The 17,235-nt window shown below is 45.6% G+C and overlaps 1 protein-coding gene across 1 annotated transcript in view; it reads right to left on the reverse strand.

The window, feature by feature from the left end:
- Positions 1 to 16,348, reverse strand: part of LOC119394730 (uncharacterized) — a 37,187-nt gene extending 20,839 nt beyond the window's left edge. Inside the window, exons 1-4 of the mRNA XM_049415968.1 lie at positions 16,139 to 16,348; positions 14,682 to 14,921; positions 9,049 to 9,239; positions 7,998 to 8,108 (exon numbers count right to left, since the gene is read on the reverse strand). Coding sequence (XP_049271925.1) covers positions 7,998 to 8,108; positions 9,049 to 9,239; positions 14,682 to 14,921; positions 16,139 to 16,295 — 699 coding nt within the window. The 5' untranslated portion in view covers positions 16,296 to 16,348. The remainder of the gene's footprint in view (positions 1 to 7,997; positions 8,109 to 9,048; positions 9,240 to 14,681; positions 14,922 to 16,138) is intronic.
- Positions 16,349 to 17,235: the final 887 nt, after the last annotated feature.

A 17,235-nucleotide genomic window follows, 5' to 3' on the forward strand; every position in this document is an offset into this window, starting at 1 on the left:
TCGGAGTTCGAGTGAACCCTGAGAGCAAAATATATGTCTTGAGTGAGTTAGGGTGAGCTCCAATTTTTTCGCCGACCTACGGAATGGACTAACACTCCTAGTTGAAAAAACGAGTCTTCGAACACTCTTTCGAATCGTTTTCATCAAAAACAGCTTTAAAAACGTCACTTGGATTTCTGAACGTATTCGAAATGACCGATGTCTAAAAGTTTCAGGGTAACGCATAAAGCTTCCGTGCAGGCTGTTTGTTTTTTGTGTCAGAGCATTCTAATCAGACCCGTAACCGGGGGGGTAGCCCCCCACCCCCCACCCCCCGAAAATTTCGTGAAGTATGTGTTTTTACAAAACATAAATAATAAAATAGGTGTTTTTCTCAAATAGTCAAGGTTTTCAGCAGCAAATGCCACCCCCCCCTAAAACCTTCTTGGCTATGGGCCTGATTCTAACATATTCTAATCGTCCACACAATTACCCCTCCCTGTTATTGTATCTCTTTTATTTTTTGGCAAACGGCTAGAGGCCCGTGTACTGTGCGATGCCAAAGCACGTTATAGAAGACCAGATGGTCGAGATCTCCGAAGCACTGCACTATACGGCATGATTCATAATCATATCGTGGTTTTGGCGCGTAAAACCGTGAACGTATTATTATTATTATTATTATTATTATTATTATTATTATTATTATTATTATTATTATTATTATTATTATTATTATTATTATTATTATTATTTCCAGCTCGCATTGCCTACGAGATCATCTGGTTGGTTAGTTAGTTCAATCCTGACGTCGTGGGGATGGGCCATGAATTGGGTAGATGCAGGCGACACCATAGCGTGCGGAACGTGAGCAATTCTGTTTGTCATAACAGAGCAAAGCCAGGGGCGTAGCCAAGGGGGGGGGTTGGGGGGGTTCAAACCCCCCCCCCCGAAATTTTTCAATTTTGCATGTGTATATATACACGCACACATACAAACGCACGCACGAACATACATAAAGTATGGTTGAACCCCCCCCCCCCCGAAAAAAATTTCTGGCTACGCCCCTGAGCAAAGCCAATATCCTTTGATGTGCGACGCACCTGTTTCTGTTGCGTATAGCGAGGGCTGACTCTGATGTTTTGTTTTCAGATGACATAGATATTGGTTGCGCCTGCGAGCTGTCTCCATCAGACTTTGTTGAAACAAAAATCTCGGTAAATGATAATCGTTGATGTTTGTTTCTTTACGGCTGCTTTACTTTTCTTTTTTTTATGAGTACCTTGAACCGCATTATGACAACCAAATTTTTCTCCGTTCACTTTCGTTCTTGTAATTTTCCTCTCCGAGTGACCAGTCATAGCGGTAGAGGGACGTTGCTTCGTGCAAGCCAACTATGAAACTCAAGAATTCTAAAAGACAAAAATGACAAAAAGACAAAAAGTGTGGGTATGAGCCACAGCTTCCAGGCTCTACTCTACTCTACTACTCTACAAAAATGAGATTGTTTTGCGGTATGGTCGTTGGTGTTCATTTTCGTTCTTCGAGGCGTTTTCCTTCTTTCTTTTCGTTTCGCTTAATACCTGTATATTATCTTACGCTTCCGTTCGTGCGTTTCGTATTGTCGGCATAACTGAGCGAACTATTGACACGGGTGAATACGCAAGAGAGCGAACGCGTAGTGCAGCGGTAGAGGGACGTTGCTTCGTGCAAGCCAACTATGAAACTCAAGAATTATAAAAGACAAAAATGACAAAAAGACAAAAAGTGTGGGTATGAGCCACAGCTTCCAGGCTCTACTCTACTCTACTACTCTACAAAAATGAGATTGTTTTGCGGTATGGTCGTTGGTGTTCATTTTCGTTCTTCGAGGCGTTTTCCTTCTTTCTTTTCGTTTCGCTTAATTCCTGTATATTATCTTACGCTTCTGTTCGTGCGTTTCGTATTGTCGGCATAACTGAGCGAACTATTGACACGGGTGAATACGCAAGAGAGCGAACGCGTAGTGCAGCGGTAGAGGGACGTTGCTTCGTGCAAGCCAACTATGAAACTCAAGAATTATAAAAGACAAAAATGACAAAAAGACAAAAAGTGTGGGTATGAGCCACAGCTTCCAGGCTCTACTCTACTCTACTACTCTACAAAAATGAGATTGTTTTGCGGTATGGTCGTTGGTGTTCATTTTCGTTCTTCGAGGCGTTTTCCTTCTTTCTTTTCGTTTCGCTTAATTCCTGTATATTATCTTACACTTCCGTTCGTGCGTTTCGTATTGTCGGCATAACTGAGCGAACTATTGACACGGGTGAATACGCAAGAGAGCGAACGCGTAGTGCAGCGGTAGAGGGACGTTGCTTCGTGCAAGCCAACTATGAAACTCAAGAATTATAAAAGACAAAAATGACAAAAAGACAAAAAGTGTGGGTATGAGCCACAGCTTCCAGGCTCTACTCTACTCTACTACTCTACAAAAATGAGATTGTTTTGCGGTATGGTCGTTGGTGTTCATTTTCGTTCTTCGAGGCGTTTTCCTTCTTTCTTTTCGTTTCGCTTAATACCTGTATGTTATCTTACACTTCCGTTCGTGCGTTTCGTATTGTCGGCATAACCGAGCGAACTATTGACACGGGTGCATACGCAAGAGAGCGAACGCGTAGTGCAGCGGAGAATGAACGACAGCGGTAGAGAAGAGAATGAGAGGAGGAAAGCTGAGGAGAAGAGTAGAGACTGAGGAAGCAGAACACTGCATGAGCGGAGGTCTCTCTGCGGTGGCTAAAAGGTAGCGCCAGGGTTGCGCACCGTCGACCGTTCGCCGTTGACTTCACCGGCAAGGTTTGCGGTGCGCGGGTTAATCGATAATATTATTGAAAACGAAGCAGTGGACGAGTAGAGGTTGGCCTGCAGCGACAGCTGTGAAGCGCGCGCACGCGTCAATGCTATGGGCAGCACAAAACATTGTCCGACAGCGTTCTCTTAATCATACCACAAAAAAAGAATGCAGCCAGTGCCACTCCGTGAAAGCCGTCGAGGCAGTGAAGCTGATTCAGACACCACTGATAAAGATTAGGACAGCTATATATACGCACTCGTGGTGCGAACACTAAGGAAACAGCAGAGCTGGTGGCCTTCGCCTCTTCAACCTCACTTCCCTTTCCCACCTCCTTGCTACAGTATACTATGCATGGCTATGCTGTGCTTTCTTTCTCTCTCTTTCTGTTTCTTTTCATGTCTTTCCTTCTCTCTCTCTAAACACTCTCTCCTCCAATACTATACACAATAACATCTGGGGTTTAACGTCCCAAAACCACGATATGATTATGAGAGACTCCAGTACTATACAATACATGGCTATGCTATGCTTTCTTTCTATAACTTTCTCTCTCTCTCTCTCCTCACCCTCACTTTCCCTTTCCACCTCCTTGCTATACTATTTTATGCAAGGCTATGCAATGCTTTCTTTCGCTCCCTTTGTTTCTATCTCTTTTCTCTTTTTCTTTCTTTTTCTTTCGTTATCTCTGCATGTTTCTCTTTCTCTCAATATTTTTCTCGTTCTCTCGCCCGCAGAAAAGCAATCATATGGTTCCCAGAAATGCCTGTTGTGCTACCGTGCCTGGATAGCTGAGTGGTTACGACGCTCGCCTTCGGAACACGGGTACGCGGGAGCGAACACGGGTACGCGGGTACGCGGGAGCGCCACGGAATTTCATATTGTTTTATTTATTTATTCTACTCCTCCCTTCGATTTCTCTTCTCCTTCTGCTCCTACTTTCCTTCCTCCAACTCGTTGCTAGGCGACGCGAGGTGCCATGGCTGTTAAAACTTTGAAGCCGTTCATGATGATGACAGTTTTCTGTTGACGCCGGACGGGGTTTTGCCAAGCTTAAACAACTCCGCTGTTAATAAATTAGGATGGCGGACGGAAGAGAATGACGCGTGCAAACAAAACTTACAAGCACAAACGTCCCAGCGAAACAGAAATATTTGCGAAGGTTGCGGCTTGATGTGATCAACACTGGTAGAATGACCGAAATAGGAGAAAGAGAGAGAGAGAACACTTTAACACAATAAAAGCAGAGAGGGCGGCTCGAGAAGCTCCGACTCTTGACTGCTACTATGCGAAGGGGAAAGAGAATAGAGGAATAAAAGAGAGTGAGAGCGAATGACGATTATACAATGTAATGTTAATTATGTGACACGTGCGATATGCATACATGTCCTGCGCGTACTGCTAACCAATTCCACGATGCTGCACAGTTGCTGGTTCTAGATCCTTGAGGTGAAGCCACTCTCCGTTAATGACGCCAATAGCGCTTTTATTTCTCGCACAGCACCTTGCCTGTTGTTCCGGGAACCTGAGATCCGCTGCTCCTAGGGGGGGGGGGGGTCTGCCAACAAAGGCATTGGCGAGGATGTGTGCAATTGTGTCTGGGGTACCATTCCTGAGAGCTAGGCCTCGTGGCGTACCCCGTGAATGTAGTACTTTCATAACGCCACCGAACACTTGATGTAGCCTGGGCACCAAAAGCGCGATTTGTTAGTATTTCAACACAGTCAGCGTTTATGGTACAGACACCTACTAAATGATGCGGGGCACTGTGGCTGTGCCCATACAGAAGCACTTGTGCGCCGGCCGCTTGCGTTCATGTGTCTTTTGTTCCTGTTGATATTTTCATTGTTCTCGCCTTTTTAATTTTTACCAGATCTTTATTATTTAGGATGTCCAAGCACTAGGCACTAGAGAGGTGTAAAACCTGAAACGTAATTAAAATTTGTTTTATTTCATTTCACTGTTTACAGAAAGGTGAGTTCTTGCAGCATTTCAGTTTCTGTGGGAAATTCGTATTTGACTGTCGTTCTGGCGTAGCCGTACTGATTGTCGGCAGCAAAAAGCTCTTCTTCCGCGTCTAGTTGCCTCCAAAATGCCTTGCAGTCGAGTGGTGGTGCCGTACCTCCATATTTTTCGGGCAGGACACTGGGAGGGATTTCTTCGTGCAGTTTTTCATAGTTTTCACCGTATAAGAGAAACTTTTCGTGCAAAAGAAAGGGAGACAAGAAGAATTAACGACACGATTAGTCTGAGAACTCTCCCAGCGTAGCGCCCAGTGCGCACTTCACTTGTGACACTGTAGAACTAGAAAAAAATATTGCGCTAAACGAACATTATTACAAAGAAAATTCACGCAATGATGCACCCGTTTACCATATATTGAGGCAGGAAAAAAGAGAGCTTCTTAAAAAAGCTCGGGGTGGTTTGCATGCTACCCTTGAACGGAAATCCAGGTGGGTGCAGTCAGAAATAGATCAATATACAAAGTGCCGCGCCCGCTGAAACAAAACGTGCTGAATCCAAACCAGTACACGCCACAAGAAAAATATAATAAAAAATAAGCTTATTAGACTGGTAACTAAAGGACAGTCAAAATCGTATTAACCCTTTACTGCCGGTTGTCGTGAATTCGCGACATACCGAAAGACGTCGATTAAGTAACACACGAAACGCGTTGATGCCTTCACCGGCGGCTGTCACGTATTGGCGGCGAACGTAGCTTTCAGCACGAGACATCGAGCGCCATTGCATGTAAGGTATTGCAAGCTGGAACCCAGTGTTGTGTATCAGTTGCCGGAGAGCGCGAAGCACGTGCAACAGTTCTCACTTCGTTGTTTTCTGCCCGACGGACGTAAGTTCTATCTCCTATAAAATTTTTATGTGCACGCCTACAAGAGGTTGCACACGACATGTCACGTTCTAAAAGGAATGAATGAATGTGACCTTTATTGAAATAAAAGGACGACTCTTGGTCGCTGTTGGGGATAAGGTGGGAAAGGGGTAAGGGGATTAAAGGCTGATGAACATTTTCACGTCACGTCCTCGCACGAATCAGTCGACCTCTCCTACACCACTCGAAACAGGCCACTTTGACTACCGTATGTTGCGAGAGCTTTTTGGGCTTCATGGTCAGACTTTATTAAGTTACGTAGAGCTGTCATGTCGGCGTGCAGCAGGTGTTCAATGTGGCGTCTGCCTTTTGAGAAAGCTGCGCATGTCCAAATGAGATGTTCTAAATCTGCTCGGCACAGCCTCTGACAGTGTGTGCATCGCGTAGAAATATTTTCACTCGAAGGTCGGGTAGCTTGCTGCCATTTGTCTAGTATGTGTGGTGTGTATGCAGAGTTAGCCATAACTTTGTTTAAAAAGATTTCTTGTTGACGAGTAAACCCAGCCTTGTCATTTAGTATGCGCGTCGGTGTAGCTTCTAATAGTCGGAAAATACGCTCTTTGTGCGCAAAGCGTTTCAGAAAAGAAGAGAGATAGGACAGAGCGCACTCGTTGTTTTGATGTACGTTATTTCCTGCGCGATCCTCGCTTCTGTGGTATGTTGCGAATTCGCGACATCCGGCATTTGAGTCAGTGAACGATGACTGCCGGTATGACAAGTTCATGATGGACTTCTGCTCATTTTATGGGGAAAAAAAGGCAGAAGGCTTTGCACGCGCTTGCCACCTGAAGATAAAAGTGACGACAGCTGTCTCAATGACAGCGAAGACGACAATGTCGATGTCGATCCTCAGGCACAAGCACGAGTGTCTTCATCGAGCAGTGAGGATGAAGACGAAGATGTGGTAGACCAGCCAAGCTAGTGCCTCTCTAAAACATGCAGTGCGGTGGAAGAAAAAGGACTGTCGAGAACAGAGGGAAATGCCACACTGGAAAACCGCTCATCCTCAATGTGACACTGTCCGAGCTCCTATTCAATATTTCAAGGAATTTTTTATGACACCTTCACGGAACACATCGTTCAGCAGAGCAATCTGTTTGCGACGCAGAAAAAATCCGAACAAAGGACTAGGTCTGTCTCGTGCTGAGCTAGATCTATTTCTCGGTGCCGCCACCTTCATGTCATTCTGTCGGCTCCCAAGAAGTCGGCCATACTGGGCACATACTAGGGCACACATGGTGGCCGTCACTATGTCACGTGATTGGTAGGAGGCAATAAAGCCAAACTTGCATTTAACAACAATGACGACGCCAAGTTACGTCGCCGTGAAGAGATCCGCTTCATTGATGCGGCGATGTCATACTTGCGTTGCACTGAACATATTGAGCTACTACTGGCTTAAGTGCCGGTTGTCGCGAATTCGCGACATACCTAAAAGTATGCATTAAAGTTGCATTTTGGATAATACAACTGCTGATTTAAGTTAAGGTTGCTATTTAAAGCTGAAAAATGAAAAAGAAATTTTTTTCTTCTGCGCTTTCATATTTCAGGCATTAAACTTTGTCACGCCATACGCACAGGCAGCCATGGCACAGGGGCCAAGTACGTGTCGCAGCTCAGGCAATATTCAGTACGAACATCTGCACTTCTATTTCTTATGTGACAAGTCCGCATAGGTTACGCGCGCGCCGTAATGAGGAGTTTATTGCTTTACCTTCAGATTGTTATTATGATTATACTACTAACAACCATCGCTAATAATAATGTTCAAATTCTTACCACCATGACGTTTTTCGTCAAATATCTTGATCTGCGGGCAACCCTGACCATGCCTATCGCTGTCAAGCTGCGTGCACACGCTCATATGTAACTACAATATGTATTTATTACAGCCATAGCCGTAGAGCTCAATTTTATGCAGAGCGAAGCGAGATTAGGCGTCCCCGACACATTTTTTTACGCTACAGCCTTGTAGCGAACGTGTATTGAAACGCAAAAGTTTTGACGTTTACCGAATGCATGCACTTTACAGTGGCGCATGATCCGCCACGGTGGTCTAGTGCTTGCATCTGCAGCGGCCGCTGCAGATGCATTTCCGATGAAAGCGAGAATGCTTGAGGCCCGTGTACTTAGATTAAGGTGCACGTTAAAAAGCCCCAGGTGGTCGAAATTTCCGGAGCCCTCCCCTACGGCGTCCCTCATACCCATATCGTGGTTTTGGGATGTTAAACACCAACAACTATTATATTGACGCATCGGTAGTAATGCGCAAAATATTGCAATGACAAAGAAAACTCTGCTTACCCTTTCGGACAGCTTCCTTTTAATAACAGGCTTGACGATCATGTAAAGGAAGTCAAATGTGTACGACTGGTTCAGTATGTGCGCCGCCTTCAGTCGCATGGGCATGCAGTCCTGAAATGATACGGTGTGCTCATCGTTACTTGATACTGTCAGTATTGTAGTCTGAGACAAGGATGAGAGCCGAACTATAGATGCATGCGCATGACTTGCTTCTTTGACATGCGTTGTTAGGTACATGTAGCTGAATGAAATGTGCATGTCAAAAAGTAACGCGTGTTCAGTTGATAAATCACAGCCCTCTGACGAAAGATTGCAGCTCGTCGTCCTGTACTGTCATTGCTGTATGTCGAGGAGCCCGTCTCACCAGACTTCGTCTCATGTCACGAGAATGCGATAGCGTTTTTCCCAACTCACACGCCGTGGTGACTTGGCGTCTAGCTGATAAGTTCAAGCTCAAAATTAATCCGCTGTGGCCCACTGCAACGCGCCTCATAATCATAGCGTGACATTGGCACGTGGAGCCTCAGAGGCGGCTTGTTGCAGCTACTGACAAAGTCGGATGGGAGCAGAACTAGAATGCGCAGTATGACATCCTACGGCAATTCGTTAGAGAACAGCAAAGCCTACTCTAAAACGGCGATTTTCATCCTTCCTCGTGCTTTCTTGCCTCACCTATTGTCGTCCTCATCATTGTCATTATTGTTCTGCTGATGTCGTGTCGTTAGTTAACGGAACACCTGTCACTGTTTCTAAAGCGACACCCAAGGTGTTGCACTGAGCGCTCTCACGATCCAATTTTATCTGAAGTTTCCTAGCTTATCATATACTGATCGGCCGCAGAATTCAATCATATGGCAAGCGCACTGCGAATCATATATGTTTATTAATGATTATGACCGTTCCATTGCACAGTAAGATGAACATATTTTTGCCATATGTTTTCCTCTAAGCCCCACAAAATGTGTTTTACCTGTTTTTGCATTGCAGCTCATAGGCGCGATTCGAGTTGTATTACGTCAGCATTGCAAGCATGCAGATTCAAGTTGGTTACCTGAAAATATTCCAAAGCTTTCTTCAATAGGCCAACGCTGACGCAAAGCATCTTGTCTACGGTGAAACCGCTGTAGTCTACCAGCAGCACAAGTCCTAAAGTCTGGGTCACTGGGTCAGACGCCAAGTGTTCTAAGCAGATTGTTAAAGCTTTCTGAAATTCGGAAAATGGTATCTCAGGTGTCCAACCTCCTGAAAAGTAGCAAGAAAACAATAAAGAATCAAGGAGAAAAATTATGTTCATGCGTCTAAAAAGCAACTCCCAGCATATGGACAAAAAAAGCAGTAGTGAAGATGGTAAAACATACAAATTAAGTATGGTTACTTTCGACGTGGCTGTGTACATGACAACTGAAGTCGCAACGTTATTTAAGGTTCAAGTCGTGAATCAGAACAGCGTTTGCTTACAGAATAGGAGAAAGCTGCACTGCTGACTAACTGATCTTTCAGAAGTACATAAGCAGCACTGGCGTAGCCAAGGGGGTAGAGGGGGGTTCAAACCTCCCACGCAATTTTTCAATTTTGCATGTTTATATATAGAGGCACATATACAAACGCACGCACGAACATACATAAAACATTGTTGAAACCCCCCTCTCCCCCTCCCGAAAAAATTTTCTGGCTACGCCAGTGATAAGCACCAAAATTTCCGAGGCCCTCTTATACTATCACTATGACAGCTCGAAGGCGAAAGTCTTAGTGGCAGTTAACGAAAGCCTGAAACGCGTGCCTGTGTGTGTGTGTGTGTGTGTGTGTGTGTGTGTGTGTGTGTGTGTGTGTGTGTGTGTGTGTGTGTGTGTGTGTGTGTGTGTGTGTGTGTGTGTGTGTGTGTGTGTGTGTGTGTGCGCGCGCGCGCGCGCGTGTGTGTGTGTGTGTGTGTGTGTGTGTGTGTGTGTGTGTGTGTGTGTGTGTGCGCGCGCGCGCGCGCGTGTGTGTGTGTGTGTGTGTGTGTGTGTGTGTGTGTGTGTGTGTGTGTGTGTGTGTGTGTGTGTGTGTGTGTGTGTGTGTGTGTGTGTGTGTGTGTGTGTGTGTGTGTGTGTGTGTGTGTGTGTGTGTGTGTGTGTTTGCGCGTGCGACATGACGTGAAAATTGACGCACAACATAATATTCAGTGTTATGTTTGATAGACCCTTGTATAAAACTACTAATTCCGTCAAATGTGAGCGAATACGGAAAATTTGAAACTTTATTGCGCCGTCTACGGCTTGGTACAGCATTTACGCGATACTTCCTATGCAGGATAAATTGGGCGTCTAGTTCACAGTGTACTTGTGGCCACCAAGACGAAGATGTGCGCCATCTACTTGAGTACGCGAAATATGATTCAGCGCGAAATGAACTGCGAGCGAACCCGTTACCTTTAGATAGAAGAACCTTCACTATGAATAAAATACTTGTTCCATGGCCAACAGCGAGCCTTCAGAAATGAGCGCTTGTCACCTCGAAAAAGTTTCTTGAATAAACAAATGTTTATGGAAGTATTAAGCTTAAGCTTATCCTAAAAGTCAAATGAGTGGCATAATTATTATGTACTGAAAACTGTATAATGGTATGATTGTGTGCTTTACGCAACGTGTAATTATTTTAACGGCAAAGCTGTTCTTGGGCGAGCCTTTCATGTCCGCGATCCGTGGTAACGCTTGTGGGCATCGTAAACGGGTATGCACCACAGACATTGGGTCAATCCCACTACTCACCAATGGTCCACTAAAAATGAAGGCAACATTTAACCCAACAAACGGGTACGTACCACAGAAATCTGTGCGTCCTATCAGAAACTATCATCATAAACGCATATGGGCACCCGAAATTGGGTAAATCCCACTACACACAACTTCCACCAAAAAAGGAAGAAGGCGGCAGTTAGCCCAACAAATGGCGTGCGCGTTACCACAGTCACACTACTGTCACGTGGTACTTTATGTTTATATAAGGTGGTGGCTGAACTACCACCTCAAAGCTTAAAGGAGTCCTGCAACACTTTTACAAGTAGCCATGGAATGGCTTTTAAAGTAGTTTATTTCCTCACGAATAGACCACCGCGAAAATTTTTAGAATCCGCCCAGTACGAGTGGAGTTACAAAGATTTATCGCACGCTGTAATAGCTTTCTCTCTCCTCTCGCCCCGACGAAAGCGCTGGAAACTAAGCAGGGTGGGATGGCACGGGGAAGACGGTACGTCACGCGCGCCTCGTGACCTTGAGCACTTTTTCTTTCTTTCCTTTTTTTCTTCTTCGAAAGCGCGGCGTAATTTCACGGCGATCGCGCGCGGGCAAGTGGCAGCCTCTCGCGGCGGCCGCAGTAACTACCAAACGCGCATGTTCAAATTAGCCCATGGCGTGGAACTTGAGTCAGTGACGCTGGGATTTTGAGTAAACAGCTTCATTTGTCGAGAGAAGGGGAAGCGATTTTAACGCGTAGCGTTAGAGAGCTCGTTTCGAAGAAAGTCCGCCGTCGGCGTCGGTGACGGCGTCGTTTGTGAGCGAAAAATCGTCAAAACCGAAAAATCGAGAACGGTGCAAATAAAATAAACAATAAAAACCTTCGGTCTCATTGAGGATCGAACCCGGGCCGTTTGCGTGGCAAGCAGGTGTCCTAACACAAAGCCACGATGTTACTTTTAACTTCTTCGGAAAAAGACACTACATAAATGCCATGTTGTGGAAGGAGTTCCCTTAAAGCATTTTGTTCGGCAGGTCCCACGACGAAAAGGAGCCCGTTCGGCGATTTTTAGGCGCATTGGCGAGGCCATGAAACTACGTTTTTTGTGTGACGCCATGTTTCGAAAAAAGCCGGGATAGTGCACCCATTGCCGCTAAAAACAAACACACGCAAACTTGCAAAAAGCTCCAAAAATGGACAACTATGTCCATCTAGCGGAGAACATATTAAGCAAACAGCAAACATTACATAATATCCTGCCATCTGTGAGGCATTGGGAGAAACATGTCTCGACTCGACTATAGCCGTTCTAACACAGGGAAGTGCTTTAGATCGAAAACCTGTACCATTACTACAGATACATCGCGCGCGCGCGCGCGCGCGTGTGTGTGTGTGTGTGTGTGTGTGTGTGTGTGTGTGTGTGTGTGTGTGTGTGTGTGTGTGTGTGTGTGTGTGTGTGTGTGTGTGTGTGTGTGTGTGTGTGTGTGTGTGTGTGTGTGTGTGTGTGTGTGTGTGTGTGTGTGTGTGTGTGTAACAACACACATTAATAAGTTTCGATGGAGGCGAAAATGTTTGAGGCCCGTGTACTTAGATTTAGGTGCACGTTAAAAAACCCCAGGTGGTCGAAATTTCCGGAGCCCTCCACTACGGCGTCTCTCATAATCATATCGTGGTTTTGGGACGTTAAACCCCAGATGTTATTATGATAATAAGTATGAACTTAGTGGGTGAAGTGCGCACTAACGGCCGGATTTCGCTATCGCGTTCAATTCTTAAAGGCGAAGCTTAGGGTTTTACTTAATATGTACTGATGTGCTAGTTGGTGAGCCATGATAGCTGATGAGGCAGCGCACAAAAGGACAAATTCACGCACACATAAAATGACAGAAATACAAGCGCTGTACTGCAACTGATGCTTTATTGATGAAAGATCCACCTTATATAGAATAATACGCACATGCGCACTGATAACAGTGAACGTGATCAAGACCACAAAAAATGCACAGATATGGCGTGATTTATGATAACAGTTGCAAACAATATATGATTATAGACCAAGGTATCGGCGCGCTTTTTTAAAAAACGATACCGAGGGGCAACTGACACGTTTATCTTTCTATTTGTCGATTTCCATTGCCTCGAGTATTTCTCTTGTTTCCTTCTTGCGTTCCTTATGCACAACCTCCGTACCTGTTAGAGGGAGAGCACAACCACAATCCCTACAATGAAAGGCCAAATGTCCAGAATCCTTAGCCGTAAAGGGACGGTTGTGTTCCGTTAACCGCGTGTTTAGGCACCTGCCCGTATGACCAATGCAAACCTTGTTACAGGTCAATGGGATCTTATAGATAATATCTTCCGAGCAAGTGACGTAGGGGTTACAGTGCTTGGTTTCGCACGGGTGCGTGTGCTTCTTTGCAGCATTCGCTTTTTTGCACAGGCCTGACAATCGCACTGGTGCCGAGAACACTACATCAACACCGGCTTTTTGGTCTATCTTTCGGAGATTGTGCGAAATGGCATGCACATAAGGTATGACCACAGTACTCCGCCAGTCCGTGCTTGTGGCACCACTTGTCTTTTTGTCCTTTTGTGCAAGCATTCTGCAATCGAAACGAAGAGGTTCGACGGATACGCAGAGTGCCTGAGGCGGCTCACCTGGTTATTGAAGCTGGCTTCACATTTGTGCGGACAGGATTTTTGGAGGGCGCTAAGGAAGCATGAACGGCCAGTTGCTCTCTTTACAAGTTTCGAGTGCGCCGATTGGTAGGGGAGGACGGGTTTAGATTAAGGGTCCCACAATTTTTTTAGCGGACATTGAGAATTAATTCTAAATCCCAGGCTGCGTGCTGCGCAATAATATTCGGCTCCCGTGTTCTCGAGAGCCTCGACTACCGATCGGCAGCGTTTTTTGACCAGGCTCAAAAGTGTTGCAGGGCCCCTTTAACAAAGAGTGTTCAATAAATAGCAGTGATACAACAGGTCGGAGCATCTTAAGCGAAGGCTTCTTTGTAAACCTGTGTGTAAGAGTGGTATGGTCGAGATACAATAAAAATATACTACCACATCAAAGCTTAACAAAGAGTGCTTAATAAAGAGAAGTGATACGACACATCTGAAAGACTCGCAAAGCATAGAAATGCGTTAGCCTGACGAAAGGAATGCCACCAGCTTCTCTGTTTCATGTCTGTACGCGAAGCGGAGCTGGTTGGATTCTTTCTTCTGTGTTTTGCTTTGTGTGACAAGTCATACGATGCATCTGACTTGATAGGTGCACACGTGAATTTATTTTACCTACCTGGATTCGTGCTTGAACATTTGTGATTCATGTGCTTTTGTATTGTACAGTGTTTGCTTATCGGGTGTTCATGTGGGTGACATTTTGTCTCATTCCCATTTTTCTTTCTTGCTTTTGTATTTTACGTTTCATTTTCTAAGCGAAAAGCAGTAGCTGGTGCCGCCATAAAGGCACCAATCTCTCTTATACATCATTTCAATGTATAAAAACAGACACATAACCTGCTTCATTCAAGCTACTTGTGTCTCGTGTAGTATGTGTTGCGTAAGTGAGGGCTTTCTTAAATAACTCGCGAGAGTAAATTAACTGGGCTCTCTGTCACAGTACATCGCTCACCGGGTGCGGTGGCTGTATTCCCACTGAAAAACGAAAGCCCGTTGTGCAGCGAACCAAGTGTGCGGCAATCTCTTTTCCTGGAAGAAAAGAGGAAGGGGACAGAAAGACGATGGGCACTAGTTAACTAGAAAATAGTCTGGTTGGTTACCCTACTCCGGGTGATTGAAAGTGAGGAGTGGAAATAATAGGCAGAGAGGAGGGAGGGAGGTAGAGAAAGAAGAAAACGAGCGCTGAAGTCACTGATACGTGCGGGACTGTACGTTTTCCTGGAAAGTAACAAAATGTGCGGGCGCCTCTTCCTTTTACCCATGCGGTTCTTAGGAAACGGCTGTGCTCACCTACGTTGACGAAAAAGATCCGGCGGCCATGGACGTCTTTTTCTGGCATAACCGTGAGCAATGCTCGCGCTGCCGAAGATATCTTTGTCGGCAAAAAGTCGCGGAAGACTGGGCCACACGTTGTGCGAATCTTGTAGTAATTCCGAATAGTCTGCATGGCAGCGTCCACGTTGTACTTCCTCACTCGAAGAAAACGCAGAAGGAAGTCGCTGTCTATCCGTGCGTTGAGTTCCGGTTCCTCTGTGCAAACGTGAATTCCCGACGTGAGATAAGGCTAACGGTTGGAGGATTCTACCTGCACTGTGTTGAGCATTTCACGAATACTTATGCGACAGGAGAGCGTATGAAAATACCTAAAATATGAAATATAGGTTGAAAAATGCGAGAAACGGAGCGACAGAAGAAGAGAGAAAGGAAGCAAGAGAGGTTAACCGAAATAATAATTTCGGTATTCCGAATCACGTTGGTTAACGGAAGTAAAAAGACAATAGAATAGAATGAGAGAAACGGAGATCAGACGCTGTCAGTCACTGTGCCGCCGACTGCCACAGCCCAACTTGTGTACCACAACAAGCATCACCTCAGTTCAGGACTATTTGTGCAAGTATACATAGGCGTGCGCAGTATTCCCCATTAAGGGGGGCGAAGTCTCACCGCAGCGTTCCCCCCCCCCACCCTCTCCGTTGGCCGAGTTCAAATAAGACAAGCTTCGCAGTGGATTCAAAAATGAAAATTCAGCTATGACATGCTTCCCACAACGGCCTGCATTTGGTCCCCGGCTTTCTGCGAGTAAGAATGAGTAGCAAGCAGCTCTTGAAATGCAACTTCAGTTGTCTTCGGTTGCCATTATCATCAAAAACCTGCATGGCCTTTAAACCTTTCGCTTTAAAGAATGACGAGACAAGTACGACTGAGCAAGTGTATGGCGCAGACTCGGCGTCCCCCTTCAGGTGATTAAGGGAGGTGGCCGCTCCCCCTGCCCCCCTCGTGCGCTCGCCTATGCGAGTATGGTGTCCTAAACGACTGGAACAGTACCTGTGTCGACGTGGGTCACCCTCGTCTGAAATCATTCATGAAGTGAACATGCCAAAGCAGGCTGCGCAACCTAATGTATGGCGGATATGATGTTAACGAATTACCGTTTGTAACGGCTTCATGGCCTTTAATTGCTGCTCTTAAACTAACGTCACCCCAAAGTAAGTATTGTCCAATACTACATCTCCCTTGAGGTGCAGTGAGTGGCAGAGTATTATTTTCCGTCGCTGCATGCTATGGTGCGTTATACAACATGCTACATCGTGTTGGATTAGGTACGCATATGCGCTCTCAATCAAGGTTGCAGTCAGAAAAGTAAACATTTAACGTCCCTGAAGCTCTTGCAAGATTTGTCCAACATTACACACCACTAATGTTTAACCAAAATTTACCAAAGTGAAACTCATTCCCAAGTACCTCACCTGACACCATCCTTAGAAGCTTTCGTAGAGCATGTTTTCTCCTCGAAGGGGTTTCTCCGAGCTCTTCTTCGGCGATGTGTTGCAGGTTGAATGGAAGCGACCCATCGGAGTCATCAAACTCTCCACTTACTGTTAGCTTTCTGTAGACGCCCAACATAGCTGGGCCTTGAACACAGCGTTGCCTCTCAGGCAATGAAGCCGCAACTCCACGATGGCCGCACACGTACGACTCTACCGCGCACGCACAACGCATCCACAGAGTTTTGATTAAAGTATTTCTGGAATGTGACAGTCGGGGCAACACCCGTCAGGTGTCCAGTAAGTATGAGATTACACCTGTGTTGCGGAACTGGCACCAATAAGAGCATTCGCTCTCACTCAGTGCCAATTTCGAAGGACAGAAACACGAACTCTGAAAAACAAGGTAGTCACGGGATTTTCGCTTTGTTATATTACATTTTGTTACTTTTTGTCCTTTCTTCTACATCGGTTGCTTGGTTGTAACTTTATCACATTGTCTTGCAGGTTTTAGGCGACACGGGCTCAGGCTTATCATGGGAGGATATTTCCAAAAAAATATATTATTACGTGAAATAGCCATTCTTGGTCGGCCCACTACAGGGCTTGGCTGGACTGGGGGCTTAAAATTAGCGATCGCGCGTCAATGGTCGTTATGAATGGCTGTCAGTCAGAGCGTATCTCCGCATAACCAGGTGTCCCCCGTGACTTCATTTCGGGGTCTTTGGTTTTCTTGATATTGAAAAGCGTAGATATCGGATTCTGATCTTCGTTTGTTGTATTCTTGGTATGAGTATTCAACGGTTGACTTTGGTGTCAGCATGCGCTTTCGGATGAAGCGGCATTCTTCGTGTTACCTGTTTTCCTTCTTTTTGTCCCTTGACCTCCTTCCCCCTGTGCGTGGTAGCGATGAAGCTTGGAAACTTGGGACAGTTGGTAGGGCATAATTGAATATAAGAACATCGCAATGGATAAGGACTGACGAAGAAAACACCACACAGGGCGGCGTGGGTTTCCGTTTCGCTTCTTTTCTCTGTCCGTATGTGTGGTTGCGCTGCCGGTAAATATGAAGTGCAACC

Source organism: Rhipicephalus sanguineus, chromosome 5 (assembly GCF_013339695.2).
Source record: "Rhipicephalus sanguineus isolate Rsan-2018 chromosome 5, BIME_Rsan_1.4, whole genome shotgun sequence".
Lineage (NCBI taxonomy): Eukaryota > Metazoa > Arthropoda > Arachnida > Ixodida > Ixodidae > Rhipicephalus > Rhipicephalus sanguineus.